This window comes from Cryptomeria japonica, unplaced genomic scaffold, assembly GCF_030272615.1.
Source record: "Cryptomeria japonica unplaced genomic scaffold, Sugi_1.0 HiC_scaffold_663, whole genome shotgun sequence".
NCBI classification, from domain to species: Eukaryota; Viridiplantae; Streptophyta; class Pinopsida; order Cupressales; family Cupressaceae; genus Cryptomeria; species Cryptomeria japonica.
This window is the reverse complement of record NW_026729456.1, coordinates 19,955-38,275: the sequence shown is the minus strand read 5'-3', so window position 1 is coordinate 38,275 and position 18,321 is coordinate 19,955. Positions and strand designations below refer to the sequence as shown.

Sequence of the window (18,321 nt, the reverse complement as noted above, 5' to 3'; positions counted from 1 at the left end):
CACAAGACCTTTTATTCAATCCAGCAATATCCAGTCCTCTATATATCTCTGTGGTGCTAATATTCATCATCCAAACCATTCTTAGATGTGATTTTGAATTAAGATGCTGTCTTGAAATTAAGCCAGTTGGTATAAGCTTTCCTATGACTTGAACTCCAATTTTGACTATATTTTTCGTCTGGTGCTACCATTCAGCTAGATGTTTTTCCTTGCTATACACTAGACCTGCGTGACTTCAACCTTTGCCATAATCAAGACGTTTCTTAATACCAACTATGAAAGTAAATAGCATAAGCCAATGAACCAAAAATTATCTTGAAGATTTCAAAATGATATGCTTGTTGCAGACTCAATAATTATATAGCTCAGCCACTTACAATCAGCCATGACAAAACTGTCCTCATATTAGTGATGAAAATAATTGCACAATTCCATGTATATCAAAAACTGAGATAAAGGCACATGTTAAAGGGATTCTCATTTGTGTTTGGTATTCAAGCCTACAAAACAGACCACTACAATGGTCAAATTCTTGAAGAAAGGTTGGTAATAACTACAAGAACAAAAATCAAAATCAGCATTGATAATCAGCAAAAGGGGAGAATTTTTTTCCTTAAAATTCGATCATAACAATCTTTGAGATAAAGGAAGAAGACATTCGTATGCCTGCACCATTCGAGCTGAGATATGAAGCTTGTAGTGGACAGCAAGCTTTGGATTTGCCAGATCAAGAATATCTGCATGCAAGCTGCAAGGCAACAAACATAGGGTAACTGAGTCAGTTCGATGACTTCCCCATAGATGCTTAGCCAATTTGTGACAGTAAACTAGATTGTGTAAAACGAAACAGTCTAAGAGTCATAAAGATAAGGCTAGAATATAATACAAACCTTTGCCATTCACCAGATTCCTTTGCATGCCTCTCTGTTACCTTATACAAGCGATCAAGTGTATAAAGGATCATTCCAAAACTCCACAAAGCGTTTTTCTCCTGTAATTCATGCCATGTTCCCCATTAGTTATTTCAGAAATATTTAAGGGCCACAAGAATGATGTTTTACTATGTATGGAGAATGAAATTACAGAGAAAACTCAGTTTCTCTTGTTAAAGTTTAAGGTATACAATACACGTTAAATGGCAAAAAACATTAATCCACATTTAAAATGTGCAAAATAAAAATTTAGCTGAATAGGAATTTACAGCTAGACTGTTAGAAATTAGTTAAAATGAAATCCTTGCAAAATCAAGATCATTCGTCTAGTGAGATCACTTGCCAAACAGAGAATAATGGAATTATCAGAATATGGACAATGTGCAAAAGACTAACCACATTGTTTACATAGACAACAATCCATATGTCGACATCCATATAAGAGTTTCTGCTAACTAAAATTCATCAGCTAAAAAAATGTAAAGAATGTCAAAAACTTGTTTCCCTTGACATGTCAAAGATAATGGAAGTAAATCCCCCGTGGGCTATTTGTATCAGGCCATGGATAGAGCCAAAGAGGTGATCAAGAGTAAAATGGGGAATAATCGGGACAGATACATGCCATTTTAGGATATAATCGATGACAGATGGGATTAGCAAATGCACTCACTCCTCTATGCCACTAGATAGTATCTAAATCCATCATTGTTCTATTGCACCTAATTGTGAGAAGATGCAAAGTTTACAAAGGAACTTATCAAGTGTGTGGAGAGATTGTTCCCTACTCCAAATTAGCTATGTGTAGCTATGGGAAAATTGCCAATATATAAGCAAGCAAGGCTTTTTTCTCCAATATGTCTATCAAAGAAGAAAGTAAGACCAAGGCAAGGCAGGCTGAGCACTGAGCTGGGTCACGGGTCGCGGGGATACCCCTAAGTTTTGAAAAAAAGAGGAAGAAACACCTTTGAACCAACTAGACTCCATAGAGTTTTGATAGTTTCTTTACATTGAACATGTGTACATTATAGGAATGAAGTTTTGATTAAATCATACATGATGGAATCTTCATTAAATTTGTGTTTTTTCAACATAATGGTAGATTTTTTTTGGAAAGGAATCCAAAAACCTTTGATGGATGGCAATGTGCTTTTTGAGTCAGCCATATAGTTCATCTACATGTGAACATGGTTAAGAGTGTGTTTGAACACAAACATTTCAAAAACACGATTGTTTGATGCAAGAGCAAATGAATGATTTGGTGTTCATTCAGCACAACCTCCACTTTATGTTGAAGAAAGCTCAAGGTTTAAAAAGTTGCAATTGATAATTACTTGTAAATTCTAATTAGTGTTTTCATTAATTTTCCAAACCAAATTCTTGTTTTTCTAAAACTTATTCTACCTGTCTCACTACATATGCATTCAATTTGACATTAGTTACCATCAAGGAAGATACAACTGATTGACACTAATAAGAAAAATCCAAAATCTAAATGGATTCTAAATGTTGAAGAGATACTTTTTCATAAGGAAACACTTAATAGGTTGGGAAGAAGCCAATTTTTGCTCTAAAGAGAATGATGAAATTAGAAGTTGTGCTCCTAGAGCTTCATCGTCAAGACCTACAGCACCCTAGTGTACTTTGTAACATCAAGAGTCATTGGCTTACTCTACTTTTTTGTCACATTGTACTTTCAACGTTAGATTGTAATAAATTCAACCTATGTACTTGCAATATGTTACTGTGTAGTAATGTACCATGCACTATGCAATGTAATCAACATTCTTAATATTGATGAAAAGTTAAAACAAACTATGTTCCAAAATTAATTGTGTAAAATCTCATTTCCCTTCACTCTCTATCTTTATGCAATTGTATTGTCTTTAAATATTAAAAAACAGAGGTTTTCTCTCTTTTTGTGCATTTTCTGGATTCCTGATATTTTGGGGTTTGTCAAGCTATCTTCAAGAAATATTTTCGCTACCATGTTATAAACATAGATGCAAGAGTCGCAGAGTTCTCGACGAGTTTTTAAAAACTCGCAAGTTTTTTGCTCTGAAAGTTTTTGTGAAAAACTCAGCTGGGCCTAGATGCATCAAAAAATTATCTAATTTTCTTTTTCAAGTCGGTCTCTGTTTGCCCTCTCGGGTAAACGGTTAAATGCAAAACGTAAATGCACAGAACATAATGGAAATATATTAAATAACCAGCCTCTATATTAATTCCACAGTCCATGTACAATAAGTGCTTATAACATTACATCTGACACGACTAACATGATCCTACTTCGAAGAAAAGGTACACAATATATAATACCCGAAGGGGTACGACACAACCGTCGCAACTCCAACTACCTACCCGTCGGCTAACCAACTGACCGCCGTAACTCATTATTACTGACGACGACATAAACATAATATAACAACATAACATAATGATTATTCCCGGCAACATCATCCCCCCCAAGAAAAGAAGTCGACTCCGACGACTTAATACAAAATAGAGATGAACGGCAGAAACTACTAACGCCAGTCGGGCCCGGATCTTATACACTTGCTGCGTCCTCGCCTGAAACCCCTTTTCTGCTACCATCCGATGCTCAAGTGCAAAATTCACCAATATTGCTTCCTTGGCCATCACAGTCCTCCTGTGCCTAACCCAAACTTGTCTGCAAAACATGTTTTTCAGTCTCAGGTTCCACCAACTGCTACTCAATTGATACTATCTCCCTAGCCAATTTGTCCTCGATAGCCATCCGTGCTGCTCTCCCGACATCCAACTCCTGGGTATGCTGAACTAAGTCTCACGCGACTATTGCCTCCAACCTGGTGGTCAGCTCCTCCCGAGCCCTCTGTGCATCCACCAAGGCAACCTCACGTCCAGCCGAGACCTACTCCGAGTTCCTCAAAGCGTACCAGTCATGCCTGGAGGTGGCCACAATCCGCTGGCACAAATGCTAGGAGACACCTCAAATCCTCCATCACACTCCCCAAAGGCCAAAAACTGAACTGAATAACTCCCTGGTGTCATACAACTGCGCGGACCTGCAATGCCTTCCCTCAAACTCTGTTTGTTCCCAACCTCCAAATCCGTCTCCCTCTACGGCTTATGGCTTCCCGCCAATGCTTAGCTGCAGGCTTCTTTCTCACAATACGGACAACCACAACACTTCCCGTGGTCTTCTGTAGCTCAAAAATAGACTGGGGGTCTGGGGGCAACGCCCCTAGCGGGGTCGAGGGGCAGCGCCCCTCGCGGGGTCCTGGGGCAGCGCCCCCGCCGCCAACACCAATTTACAACCTTCAGAACCCCATGAAAGTCCATGGCGCGCATCATTTTTTGATATTTTATGATGTCAAAACCCTTCTTCTACACTCCAATATTTTCAGTGTCTAGGCTCCAGATGTCATCGAATCATTTTTCAATCCGTCGTCGTCGTTTTTTTTTTTTTAGGCACTGTAATGTCCCCGATGGCACATCGGCCATACAACCTCCTTGTACGGTCAACAACAGCACTAGCACCTCCAATCGTGCGGCCACCTTCCCGTGCGGTCGACACCCTTCTTATCGTACGGACACACCTCCGGTCAACAACAACACTGGCACCTCCAATCGTGCGGCTGCTTGGTCTACCTGTGGCGGTCGTTTTGCCCTTACGTGGCTGTGTGGATTGTGCGGGCTTGGTTTTTTTCTTTTTCCTTTTGCGGCTGCTGCGCGTTGGTGTGCGTAACCCTTGCTGTGCGTGTTGATCAGGTCGTGCGGTGCGTGGTCGGGCCGTGCGATGCGTCTTCCTCCTCCTTTATCCCTTGCTGTGCGGCGGTGTTCGGTGTTGTGCGGTGGTCGGGCTGTGCGGTGTGCGGTGGTGGGTTCATGTCTCGACAACAACCTTCGGTGGCTCCCACCGCACGGTGTGACCGCCACACGATGGTGTCACCGTCGGTGGTTCCACCGCACGGTGGTGTCACCGTCGGTGGTTTCACCGCACGGTGGTGTCACCTTGGTCCCACTATACGGTGGCCATTTTCCCCTTTTTTTTCTTTTTTTTTTTTACCATACAGTCGCTGTCATACGACCGTGCGATTTTTTCAATTTTTTTTTTTTTAATAAATTTTTGATCGTACGATCGCCTGCCGTACGTTTTTCTTTCTTTCTTCCAACCGTACGGTCATCTGCCGTACGGTGGTGTTTTTTCACCTTTTTTTTTTTTTTTGAAATTGTCTAAAGAGTCTTCGGCTCAGGTCCCCTATCTCTCGGATCGCCCTTCATCCTTCCCGGTTTTCCTCGCCCAAAAGTCTCCCTTTGTCCCGTGCCTCTCAAGTCGTCTGCCTGGCCTCTTAGGTCCCCTTCCATCCTCTCGGGTCCCCCTTCGGGCTCTCGGGTGTCCGTCCGGCCTCTCGGGTCCCCTGCGCGCTTCGCGTGGTAGGGTTTCAATTTGGGCCCGTTGGTGGCAAGTCTATTTTCGATGGCTATTGGAAGACCTGGAACCACAAATTCTACAGGGACCATGGTCTCCTTCCCGTACATAAGAAGAAGAAGGATAATAAAGATTTTGAAGACTGCGGTCTTCCATACAGGGTTCCAATCGTTGCCGACACTCTTCGGATTATTTACGTCGCCAGGGTTTGGGGCGTCTCCCTTCCAATATTCTCTGTATTCCGGCAGGTACACCTCTGTTGGTTGCTCTGGTTCCTCTACTTCAAGCCTGTAGCTTTGGAACATTTTGTAATCCTCCATTTGCCAATGGAAGAGCCCGTTAAATCAGCATACCTCATCTTCAGAACATCCCTCCAATTCGGGCACCCCTTCACTGTTCGGCTCCATCGCATTCTTGCCCTTGCTTTCATCGGGACCCCCTTCCCCTTTATTAAAGTCCTCTGAGTCTGAGTCGGAAGAGGCGAGCTCTTCGCCAACATCTTGGGTGTGTAGGTCAATGGTATATTTCCGCCCTCCCTTCTCCATGGAAAGTGTATTTTTCTTCCAGTTGTGGTTTACCCTCGCGTTGATCAACCACGCTCTCCCCAGGATGGCGTCATAGCCTTTCTTCTTCGAGGGAATAACCACGAAATCTAACAAGAATGGTTGCGTAACAATTGTCACTTGCTGGGCCATCAACAGGCCGAGTGGCTTAATGCCGTGTTGGTCCGCTCCCACCAGGTTGAATGTGGGTGGCCACAGGGTGGGCTTCCCCAGCCGCTTCCATGTTTCTTCTGGTAATACATTCACCCTAGATCCACCGTCCACAATGGTGTCCTTCAGAATGGTCCCACGGATGCCCATTTCTACCACAGCTGGGTGTCTACCACTGCTCAAGGCTAGTAACATCGGGTCAGTCGAAGGGCTGACGGAAACCTCCACCTGTGGTGTACTCTTCGAAGCGGTGGCGGGAACCCCTACCTGTGGTGCACTCGACGATGCGGTGGCGGGAACCCGTACCTGTGGTGCACTCGATGCTGCGGTGCTTTGCACATTGGTGAGGATGGCAGTCCTCAATTGTGGCAGAGAGTCTAGAAGGTCTTTTACCTTTATCGGCACCTCCATCTGCAAGATTTGCCCAATGATGTTATTTTCCGCTTCCGTACGGGATGATGTACTCGCCGCCTCGTTGTCCCGTCGTTCGGTTGTCATCTCACGTTCAATATTGGCCTTTGCCTCCCGTAATCTCTCCTTCTCCGTACGGGGTTCAGGATAAGTGGCTTTTTTCGTCTGGGCGTGGGTGATCGCCAGTACTTCTTTCTCACCAGTCTTCTTAGCCTGCTCAATGTTGAGGAGATTAACCCCTGCCTGCGGGCAATTTGCGTCCTCATGGTCACCTGGCCCACACCAACGGCAGAGGTGCTGAGGGGTGGCTTCCTTCGTGCAATCACGGGCGAAGTGCCCCCACTGATTATAGGCCCTACATTGGATAATTGGCCGGCCCTTGGCGTCATACTGGATACGGCTTCCGTTATTGTTATTGTTGCTATTCCTTCCATCGCCGCGTCTGTTGTCCCGGTATCCTCCAGATGATGCCGTTGTGTTAGTATGTTGGCCGGTACCCGCTAGTGCGGATGTTGTGGCCTGCTCCGTGAACAGCACCTGGTTCATTTGCGTACCTCGGGTTTTCATGTTGTATGGGCACTCCTTGGTGGAGTGTCCCATCACTTAGCAAATTTCGCAGACTGCCTTCTTTTGGCAAGTACCCTTTGTGTGCCCTTCCTCTTTTCACTCAGTGCACCATATGTCCCCTTCGTTCCGACCAGTGCTTCTCATTATTTTGAATTCCTTTCTCATTCGCTCCATGTCTTTCTGGAGCGCTTGCACCCGTTTGTCAGCCTCGTCGTCGCTGCTGCTTTCCCGTGAAGACTCATCGTCCTCGGATGAGGATTTATTACTTTTCTTCTTCTTTGATGTTTTGTGTTCGCTCTCCAGGTCCATCGCCCTATTATAAGCGTCGTCATATGACGTCGGGGGTACAATTTTCATCTTCCTCCGTAGGGAGGATTTCAACCCTTCAACGAACCATCGTTTCTTCAATCCATCTGCAGGTTGGCTTTCCATTCTACCCAAGAGTTCTTTCAGCCTCCGACTGTATGCCCGTACTGTCTCCCTGGTACCTTGTTTGGTACTGTATATCTCCGTTACAATTTCATTGTCATCACGGAGCAACCGAAACTCCCCCGTGAATTCCTTCTGTAGATTGGCCCATGTGGCCACTTTTTGCTTGTCCACATCGGAGTACCAATCTATGGCAACTCCTCGTAACGTGGCTGGGAACTGCTGTACCCAATCATCCTGGTCTATTACTCCGTTGGCAGACCAAATGGTTTCACATGTACGGCAGTGCCGTAAGGGGTCTTCCTTGCCCTCCCCTGTGAACTTTGGCAATTTTTGTTTACTCGCCATCCCACCGCTGGGTCTCGCTCCTCTAATTCCTTGTGTACTTGTACCTGGCGATCCTCTGGCTCCTGCAACTGAACCTCCACTCGTGGGTCCTCCAGAAAAAGTTGCTGACACCGAACCAAACAAATTGCCTTCCGTACGGTACCCTTGTGCTCCCTCGGCACCTTCGGTCGTACCGTCACCTTCCGTTGTCTCCCTCCGGTTGTCCTCTGAAATGGACAAATTCTTTAGCAAGTCTCTGGTAGCGTCGATCAAGTTTAGACTTCGCCTTGTTTGTTCCACCAACTCTTCGCGGCTTCTTACCCTACGGTGGTATTCTGGCGAACTGTAGAGTTCTCCTTCGGCACCCTCCGTGACTCCTTCTGGCAGCCCTACAACAGTGTAGACAGTGTAGTTCTCTCCGTCTATCTCTGCCTCCGCAACCTCCGTGACACCTCTTGGGTTCCCTTCGGGCAACCCCTCGGCCGGTCGTCCCTCGGCAAGCTGCCTTAGCCTACGCCTTCGTTCTATCTGCTGTCTGAGATTCAACGCGGTTTGTGCCACTTCCCATTCGTCACTCTGTATCTTTTTATTTTTGTCCTTATTTAGTCTATTGGGCATAAGTCACTTCCATACACAGCAAACACACGCCATGTACACAAAAAAACTTTTATTATTTTTATTTTTATTTTGCCTTTCGGCCACAATTTATATCAGCAGTGTGTCGGGATTATTACAAGGTTCAATTTCCTCCTGGCCTGGCGCCATCTCGTTCCGTTACCTGTCGGCTGTTCTCTTCGTAGCGTTGCAGGATTTGTTGTCGTCGCTCTTCCTGGGCAATCTCCTCCAGGTGGGCCTGCTGTGCCAGCGATGCCTGTGCAAGCAGCCGGGGGAGGTGGTTCATTAACCGGTTTACTGCCGGGCTAACCTACAGCGCTGTCCACACGACACTTGGTGGGATTTCTACCTCTGCCGCTTCTCGTCGAACGTATGTCTGAATGGCTACCTGGAGCAAAATTGAAAATTCTCGCGTTGCCGTGTCTTCTCCTGTATAAAGTTCTGTCCGCGCGTCGTCGGCCTCCGGGTTTACTTCACCAACGAGTAGGCCCATTGTGTCTGTGCGCCATCCGTGTCTTCCGTTCCCGAGTTCGTCTAGGCAACGGCACCAAATGTTTGCCCTCTCAGGTAAACGGTTAAATGCAGAACGTAAATGCACAGAACATAATGGAAATATATTAAATAACCAGCCTCTATATTAATTCCACAGTCCATGTACAATAAGTGCTTATAACATTACATCTGACACGACTAACATGATCCTACTTCGAAGAAAAGGTACACAATATATAATACCCGAAGGGGTACGACACAACCGTCGCAACTCCAACTACCTACCCGTCGGCTAACCAACTGACCGCCGTAACTCATTATTACCGACGACAACATAAACATAATATAACAACATAACATAATGATTATTCCCGGCAACAGTCTCATTCTCTTCATCAAAATATATACATAAAATATAACATTTAAGTATATTCTTAAAGTTAAAGATATATTTCATGTATATATTGGTAGGATGTTTGAGAGTGGTTTTGGATCTCTAGGAGTTGTAATGCAAATTCTAGGTTTTAGAAGATCTTATAAATTTTTAGACTTGGTCAAGTCTTAGTAATCAATAGGCTCCTATCAACATTTTCTTGCTCTCTCTATCTCATCACTTTATCTACCCTGAATTCTAGACCTATCTCTCTCTCTATCACTCTTCCTCTATCCCCTCTCTCTACCACTCTCTATCTCACTCTCTCCTCTCTCCCCCAAGATCTAGACCTATCTCTTTACCTCTCTCTCTCACCTTCAGACCCCTGTGAGGGGTGCCACCCTCAATCTCGTTTTGGTGAGATGGAGGAGCCACAATGGACTCCTAGGATAGATCCTCTAGTTCTACCTCTCCCCTAGTTTTCACTAGAGCTGGGAAGAAACAGATGTAAAATGTTTTGATGTAGTATTTAATTTTAGTTTTACAGAAACAATTTCCAATTTTCATTTTGTTTCAGACTACCAACCACCAACATTCCACATGAGAATGCCATTTTGTACCCAATTTACATTTAAATCAATCAAATATAACTACATTTAACTTGTTTCTTTTATAAACTAATTTATGGACTCATTGGATGCATCACCTCATTGATTTTTGCGAAAAAAAATTGTGTTTCTAATCATATTTAAGAAAAAAAATTAGTTGCCGAGTTTTTGCTGAATATTTTGTGTCACATTTTTGGGCCTTGCCAATTTTTTGCTGAGTCTGAGTTTTTCAACTATGGTTATAAATATACTTGAGAGCATTTGGAACTTGCTGAACAAATTTGGAATCTCTTGAGAAGGGAAACAAAGTGCCAAACCAATGGGACTCTTCAGTATCCAATCTTAGACCATGCATCTTATCTTACAACACTAGATGGAAAACTGTTCCTAATGTCAGGGCAAAACAGCCATGGAGGTTCCAAAAGCACAACACAGAGGAAACTTTGTGACAAGGGAAATGACAAAGTTGAACACATAAATGTATCCAACTTATGGAAAAAGACCAGGATGTGTGCAAGGACTTACAAACCACATGGATGCGACAACTTAGGACTGAAAGCAACTCAAATGTAATTTAAATGTGATAGTATGTGTTTATGAAATAAAACTCTAATATCATCACCAGATAGGGGTGTGGCAACACAAAAAAGGAATTGCATGCATGTGTATGAGAAAACGATGTATGAATGGTTGAGATTGAGATTGGTACATGTAATTCATCATCTACTATCTCTACAGAGTATAATATTCTTCAAAACTCCGTAAAATGACCCTAGAGATCAGCTGCCTCAGAGTTTATTGAATGCACAGAGTCTTTAAAAAGCATGAGATCAAACTACAATAAGCCGTGCATGCCATTTCTACCATTGGGGATATTTTCCAAATGTTAGGAGACAAAAATAGTGCTATATGTATTTTGGCATTGCTGTGTGGAACAAAGTTTCTAGGGCAAGTGTTTTAAAAATATGATTTGCTTTATGTTGTCCCCCAATGCCTGAAGGGGCAATGTTGGGACATGCAGAGATGACAAGGAAAATATCAAGAAAATTTAGAACACTATCCAGCTAGCAGGGATCTTTTTCCTTTGACCAAAGCAACCCAAATGAGAATGTTTCCAATCTTAACCAGAAGAAATGAACATTAACAGTGGATGTAGCCCTCTTAAGTTTCCACCAAACTATATTGAGAACGATCACAACTCACTTGGAGGAAGTTGTCAAGGAGCTATGATGGCCTTCCTCTCCTAGTTTAGGAGAGAATTTTAATATAGTTAGTACATAGTTTTCTTATGTAATTTGGCTTTTATCACATTGTCATCTTATAGAATATAAAATGAATGATTATTAGTTATCCAAAGAATGGAATGATATCTGGGTGATTAGTCACTTGATCAAATCAAGCTTCCACAAGGACGCATCCCCGGCCCCCATGCCATTTCAAGGATGCCAAGATGTTTGGGGATGTCTCCCTATCGTCTCCCTTGCCTACAATATTTTTTTTTAATGTGGGAAACGTCTTGGAAACATGGGGGGGCACCTGGCCACCCCTAGGATGGCCAAGGACATTTGGGACGTCCCTCGACCATCCCAAGGATGACCAAGCATCTGCCACAACGTCGAAGGCAAAACAAAATAAAAAAACATTATTTTTAAATTTCAATGGATCTAAAGCGGCATGGGGGTCCCACAAGCCCTTCCCTGCCACTCCAAAACCCTAAAATAGCCCCATAAGGTCATAACTCCAAAAGTTATTTCAATTTAATTTTTCTATTTCAAGTTTGGTGTGATTGTGGGCTCCTTGTTGTGCAGGTTTTCACTTTAAGTAGGGTTTAGCTTCAAGGCTGTTGGAGGGACAAGGAAAGGAGATTTTGAGGAGAGATTGACAAATTTTCTCAGATTTTCCTTTTTGCTTCAAGTCTAAAACAACTTATCAACTACAAATTTGACGCTACAACCAAGGCATATCATTTTTTTTTTTGTTTTCTAATTTCTTATCTTGTTAGTAAGTTTGTAAATTGAAAAATATTTTCATTGATTTGGTTTAAGACTTCCAACTATAAAACAAACACCAGAAAATGAGAAACAGTAGTAATGCTAGTCATGAGGGTAGTGAAAGTGAAAATAAAGTCAACAAAATATTTTATTGGGTGAGCATGGACATGGTGTTAGAGTTTGTGAGGATATAACATTGGAATAGCAGGTTGAAATGGCAAAGTTGGTTGGAGTAAGTGAGGACAAAATCATTGGTACAAGTCAGGATAAGAAACGGTCATCTGCTGATTTGCATGCCTATTCCAATGTATCAATTGGAGAGAGTTGTGATAGAGAGAAAAGGAAGGCCATTTCAGCCGTAGGTGAGAAAGATATAGTGCTAGTGTTATTGAATATGCAAAAACATGAGCAAGTCGATGATTAAGTGGCCAAATTTTTTATGCTCATGCTATTCCATTTCATTTGGCAAGGTCAACTTATTTCAAAGCTATGTTGAGAGTGGATTGGCAATTAGACCCTCTTATACTCCCCATGGAGAACATGGATTGCATACCTCCATCCTTGACAAACAATATTCAAAAGTGAACATGTTGATGGAGGAGATGAGACAAACATGGATTAGGATTGGCTGTTCCATTGTCATGGATGGGTGGACTGATATTCAACATCGGCCACTCATTAATATTATTGTGACATGCCCTGCTGGTTCATACTTTTTTAGAGCTATTGGTTGTTATGAGAAATGTAAGGATGTTGATTTCCAATTTACCATTTTAAAGGAGGCCAAAGAGGAGGTTGGGTTTTCTAATGTTGTGCAGGTTGTGACAGATTGAGCTCATGTTTCTAAGTTAGTAGGTTTGATGGTTGAGAGCGCTTACAAACACATTTTTTGGACTCCATCTTGTGTACATGCTTTGAATAATGATTTGAAAAACATTTGCAAAATAATTGGGTGAAGGTAGTAGTGGCATAGGCTAGAGACATACAAATATTTGTATGTAACCATCACATTTCACTTACACTATTCTAGTCTTATTCAAAGAAAGAATTCCTCAAACCAGTCAAGACTAGGTATGCTAGATATTTTATGTTGCTGGAGAGGATGTTGGAGGTGTAGGATGCTCTACAATCCATGGTTGTTTGTGGAGATTGGGAAAGTGGGCTCAATCAAAGACAAGAGAAGGTGGTGAGAGAAAGAGTGCTTAATGAAACTTGGTGGTCCAATATCATGTAAGAAAATGTAATATCCCCAAAATTTTATTTATTTAATTAAATTAATTAATTAAGTTTAGAAAAAAGGAATAGTTTTCCAAAAGAGGTGACTTTAATTGATTAATTTAATTAAAATAAAGTGAAAAAAATAAAATATTAAAATAGTCACTTTATTAAATAAAGTTCTCCAATTATGATAAAAATTTGTCATAACCCTCTTTTTAGACTTCGATAAAACTTGCTAATAATACTATTATTATTATTATTATTATTATTATTATTATGAGTTAGTGTTGACGTGTATTTTGTACACCATCATACACAGAATAAAATACCTAAAGGCATCTTATCCTCTCTTGAATAAAGTCTCTAACTACTGAAGATTAGCATGAAGGATCAGTTAGGATGACTCCAATGTTCTGGTTAGTAGGGTCTCTACGTGTGGATAAGCTCCAGCGGTATGATGTGATTTGCTGTGTTCTTAAGGGGCCTTACACTCCGAAAGTCTTACTAAACTAAAGAAGCTTTTCAAAAATAACAAAAGGATAGGGTTTGCAAGAGGTCTAATCTAATCTAACCCTAAGAATGACTTCATGTGGACAAGACTTGGCAAGATTCTACCAACTTCAATTTCGCCATAAAATAACAACTTAATTGAAATTGATGCGATCTTCTAAGGTAACAAATGATTTTCAATGCATCAAAGATCAAAGACACTACCACGAAGGTACATATCCAAGATACAATAATGATTGAAGGTTAAGTGATTCAAATATCTCCAGTCGACCACGCAAGGCGTTCCTACAATCAGCAAGAAGCTAGTGGTTTGGATTACGAATCCTACCAAAGATCGAGTCTCACACTATATCCTTCAAATTAACACACTACTTTGATTGAGCATGATTCAAATGAATTGAACAACCATGAAGATAACCAAGAAAGTTGCAACAAAACACCATAACTTCAATATTTCATTGATTTCAAAGTCATCATGTACAACAATTGCTTGAATTCCTTTCCTCAAACTCAATCTTGCTACAAAAATAAATTGCTTCTAAACTCTAATCTCTCTAATACATCAAACTCTCTCTCTAATCTCTTAACTATCTCTATTACAAATGAAATGAAAATGAGGGTATAAATAGCATCCTCAATTACAATGAATGGTCCAGATTGAAAGCAGATCAACGATCAAGATCATGACACCTAAACCCTAATTAGGGTTTGTTACAAAAGTTCCCCCTTTTATTGCACAACATTAAATGCATAGCCAATTATAAATTTGGCACGAAAATCTAGGAGACATAGACCAATGATAATTAGGGTGCCATGTCATCTATAACAACCTCTCATCTAGAATCTTATTCCCTTTCCAATGCTCCTTTTTAGCATATGCAATGAATCTTGATACGATTCCCTCGATCTCAGCAATTGGAATCTCGGGAAGATTCTTCATTCTTTCTTCCAAGTGGATGACCTGATCAAATGCATCTAGAAGAGCTGCGTCCCATGTAAGTTCAAGTTCCTTAGTCCTTTCAATCAGGAGCATGGTAGAAAACATCTGGTCCTGTTGCTCATCTGTGATATTGACGTCCTTGCAAAAGATGACCTTGATTCTATCTTCCAATTCTTGCAAATCCACATCTGTCTCAACTTCGATCCTCCTGCCAAGAATGGTACGTAGTACCTCAAATACTCTGTCCTGGATCGGGTTGATCACCTCCTCAACATGACTGCACCTAGTACTGATGTCCTCAAAGAGAACTTCCTTCATCTGGAGTAAGGTTGACCACTGAAGTAAACTGTGAGGTCCTCCATCCATAATCTTTTCCTGTGCTAAGACCTTCCTCGATGTTTGTCTAATTACTTTCAAGACAGGAATGATAACATCCTTGGTATGAGCAAAAGCGGCTATCGTTATCATCAAATTGTGGATGATCTCAAGAACCTGAATAGCCCTATGAATAGTCTTCATCATCCTCGTTGCAAATTCTAAGGCAACTGTATGAGATTTATCCATCCAAGTACTCATACGCTGGACCATACTCCTGAATCTCTCTGCTTCACCAATTGATTGAAGGGGAAGTGCCTGTATAGGTGATCTTGCTGGATCCTAACGTCCTAAAGGCTGATTGAGATGGCTGAAATATGTTCTCCATGCACCGACCTCCCTCTCAAGCTTTCTACTCTTCTCCATTTCTTCTCTAAGCTTGTCCTTCAATGCCTCAAAGGAATCGGTGGCATCATCTAGTGTCTGCTCAGCTGTGAATGGACCTAGCTCAAATGTCTCTACATCATATTCCTCTGCTAGGATCTCACCTTCATACTTGTCTACTGCCGGTGTAGCTATCTGCAATTTTCTGGATCCAGTCTCGTCTCTAATCATCTTGGACATCTTGGTGGCCTTTCTCTTCTCTGTCACTTCCTGGGAATGTCCAACAAGGCTCTCTAAATCAATCACATTGTCTTCGTCCTCGATCACAATCACCTTTGTTAATCTTTCCTTCAACCAATTTGGAATGGCTGATCTTGTCTCTCTAACCTGAATCTCCTTATGCAATATTTCTTCTTCTCTGTGAGGAGATGTTACTTCGTCATTATTCTTGTCTTCATGTAACTCATAATCTTGGAGAGATCCACTTGGCGACCCTTGAGGTACCTGTCCTTCTTTATCATTCTGAACCATCGACTCCATAGACTCCTCCACTTCAAGTGTCCTTTTCTCTTGTCGAGAAGATGTACCGGATGAACGATCTCGGCTGGCCTCTTGTTTCTTCTTGGAAGATTCTCTCTTTCCAGGTCTCTCTTTCCTTTTCGAGCCTCTTGGATGGAGATCGCCTTCACTTGCACTTCGAAAGTTGCCTTCATTTGCATTTCTGGGATTAGGATTACCTTCGCTCACACTAGCTCCACCTTCGGCTGGCCTCTCTTCCAAAGTGAAAGTCATAGCTATGCCTTGCTCTCTCAACTTCTGATGCTGCACATCAACCCATCTGCGAGTACAAGACAAGACTAGAGCCATCAAAGCATCTAGATCCACGACCTCGGGCTCATTCCAATCTAACCTTACTGATTTGCTTTCTCGATCATAGGATGACTGGAGATGCCTGCCACTGTCCTGAGCTTGGTCGGCCACTCTGTAAATCTTGCATTTCCTGATGAAATCCAAAGGCAATCTAGAATGCATCTTTTTTTTTACTTCAAGATCATCCAAGAGATTCATCATAAAATCTTCAATCTGAAACTCATGCTTAAACTTCCTACCGACTGTCTCCTCTATATATCCATGTGGATCAAAGCTTTCCCTCAAAGCAAAGAATGGAAAAGAATACAAAGCTAACTCCTTCTCTGCGTCATCCATGGCTAAAGCATTAGGACATACCTCAACTGAATTGCCCAATATGATAGGTACCGGAACTCCATTTCCATGTCTGTGTCTGAATGCCTTCGCATAAGCTGCCAACTGTCTTGTTACCTCAAGTAACACAATTCTGTCTGTCGGATATCTTGGCAACATGTATGGAGGTGAAGGACATCCATGAACTCTGATATAAGTAAACTTCGGAAATTGGATAAACCAAGCACCGTACCTCTTTACTAGTTCCTGTGCATCCTGAGATAATCTGTTGTGAATCCCACCTTGCAACGTCCTTGTGATGTTCATCGTGAAGGTATCATTAACTAACTTGTAGTTGCTTCCTGGCGGATGATGCAAGTGGACATAGGAATCACAAACTCTGACCTCGCCGGGTCCTCTTCCAATCACTCCTCTATGAGGTAGTCCTGCGTACTCAAAGCTCCTGATCAAGGCATAGATGACGTATGAACTCATGTGGAAGGACTTGGTAGCTTTGAGTCTCCTCAACTGTACGTCCAAGCAATGGCTAATCATTCTAGCCCAATGAATTGTTCCTTTACCCTGAACTATCACCTGGATGAAGTAGAACATCCACTTTTCAAAGTAAAAAGCCTGAGTTGCTCCTGTGACTCGGTTGAGCATTGTAATCAAATCTCTGTACTCCTCCTGGAAATCAATCCTGTGTGGTGTGTTCGGTACCTTACTCAGGCGAGGACGACTCTTGAGTAACCAGTTCTTGTTAATGATGCTTAGGCAAGCATCTGGATCATCTTCGTACATTGACCTGGCTCCTTCTATGCTCTTGTAGACCATATCTTTGTGCTCTGGAAGATGGAAAGCCTCACTTATAGCTTCCTCTGAAAGATACGCCAAAGTGTTTCCTTCCTTGGACACGATCGTTCTGGATTGAGGATCATAATGACGAGCACACTCGACCATCAACTCATGACACTGTACTGCTGGAGGGAAGCCGGCCGCCTTAATGATGCCACTTTCAATTATCCTCCAGGCGACAGGTGATGGCTTGCCAATGTAAGGAACATCTCGAAACTTCTTCGTGCTGAAGTTGCCCAAGTTAGTATCTCCAATGTTGCTCCACTTCGACACGATCTTGGTCTCCACTTCTTCGGTCTTCTGATCTTCTTTCATGAGAGCTGGACGACTGGTGGATGCTCCCGCCTTCGGGGTTGCCATACCTACACAACATTTCATAATAAGTAACTAGATATTGCAATGCATAACATAGATTAGATTAATTTTAGGAAACTTCATGATAAGTCTCTGAGTTATCATTTCCTAAATAACGATCAAGCTATTGAAATTCAAAATTTCAAAATTCAAAACTTGAAGCAATGACGATCAACAATTCAAAATTAAAACGATAAAACCATATCGCCATACCTCACTTGAGAGCTAACTCTAGAATGCAAAACAAATGGAATTCGCCTAGGCAAAATTAACGTTAGAAGCCTTCAACGTGATCTTCAAACAAACGTCCTTCTTATCAACTTCGCCACCCTTGGAGTCTTTGACGTATTCTTCAATGTCTTTCACCTTAATTCAAACTTCACGTTCGCACTCCTTAGATGATGTTTACGCCTTCCTTTGATGAAATTCGCACCTTGAACACCACTCGCACCTCCTCTTGAATGATAATTTCGCACCACCTTTGGATACTCCAAATCGCACTTGAATGTGGATGATAAAATGATAATGTGAAAATGAAAATCTTCACCACCCTTTATAAGCGCTCACACCACAATTACCTTGAGGCCGACTTGGTAAAAATAAGGTAATTAAAATGATTTTTAAATAAATAATAAGGCCGACCTTTCAATCCAAGCGCTCCATTTGATTTTTAATTAATTAATAATTAATTATT

At 42.0% G+C, this 18,321-nt stretch overlaps 1 protein-coding gene across 1 annotated transcript in view; it reads right to left on the bottom strand.

Annotated features, from left to right (window-relative positions):
- Positions 1–386: 386 nt before the first annotated feature.
- Positions 387–18,321, bottom strand: part of LOC131059857 (uncharacterized) — a 36,758-nt gene continuing 18,823 nt past the window's right edge. The window contains exons 6-7 of the mRNA XM_059216091.1: positions 891–991; positions 387–748 (exon numbers count right to left, since the gene is read on the bottom strand). Coding sequence (XP_059072074.1) covers positions 625–748; positions 891–991 — 225 coding nt within the window. The 3' untranslated portion in view covers positions 387–624. The remainder of the gene's footprint in view (positions 749–890; positions 992–18,321) is intronic.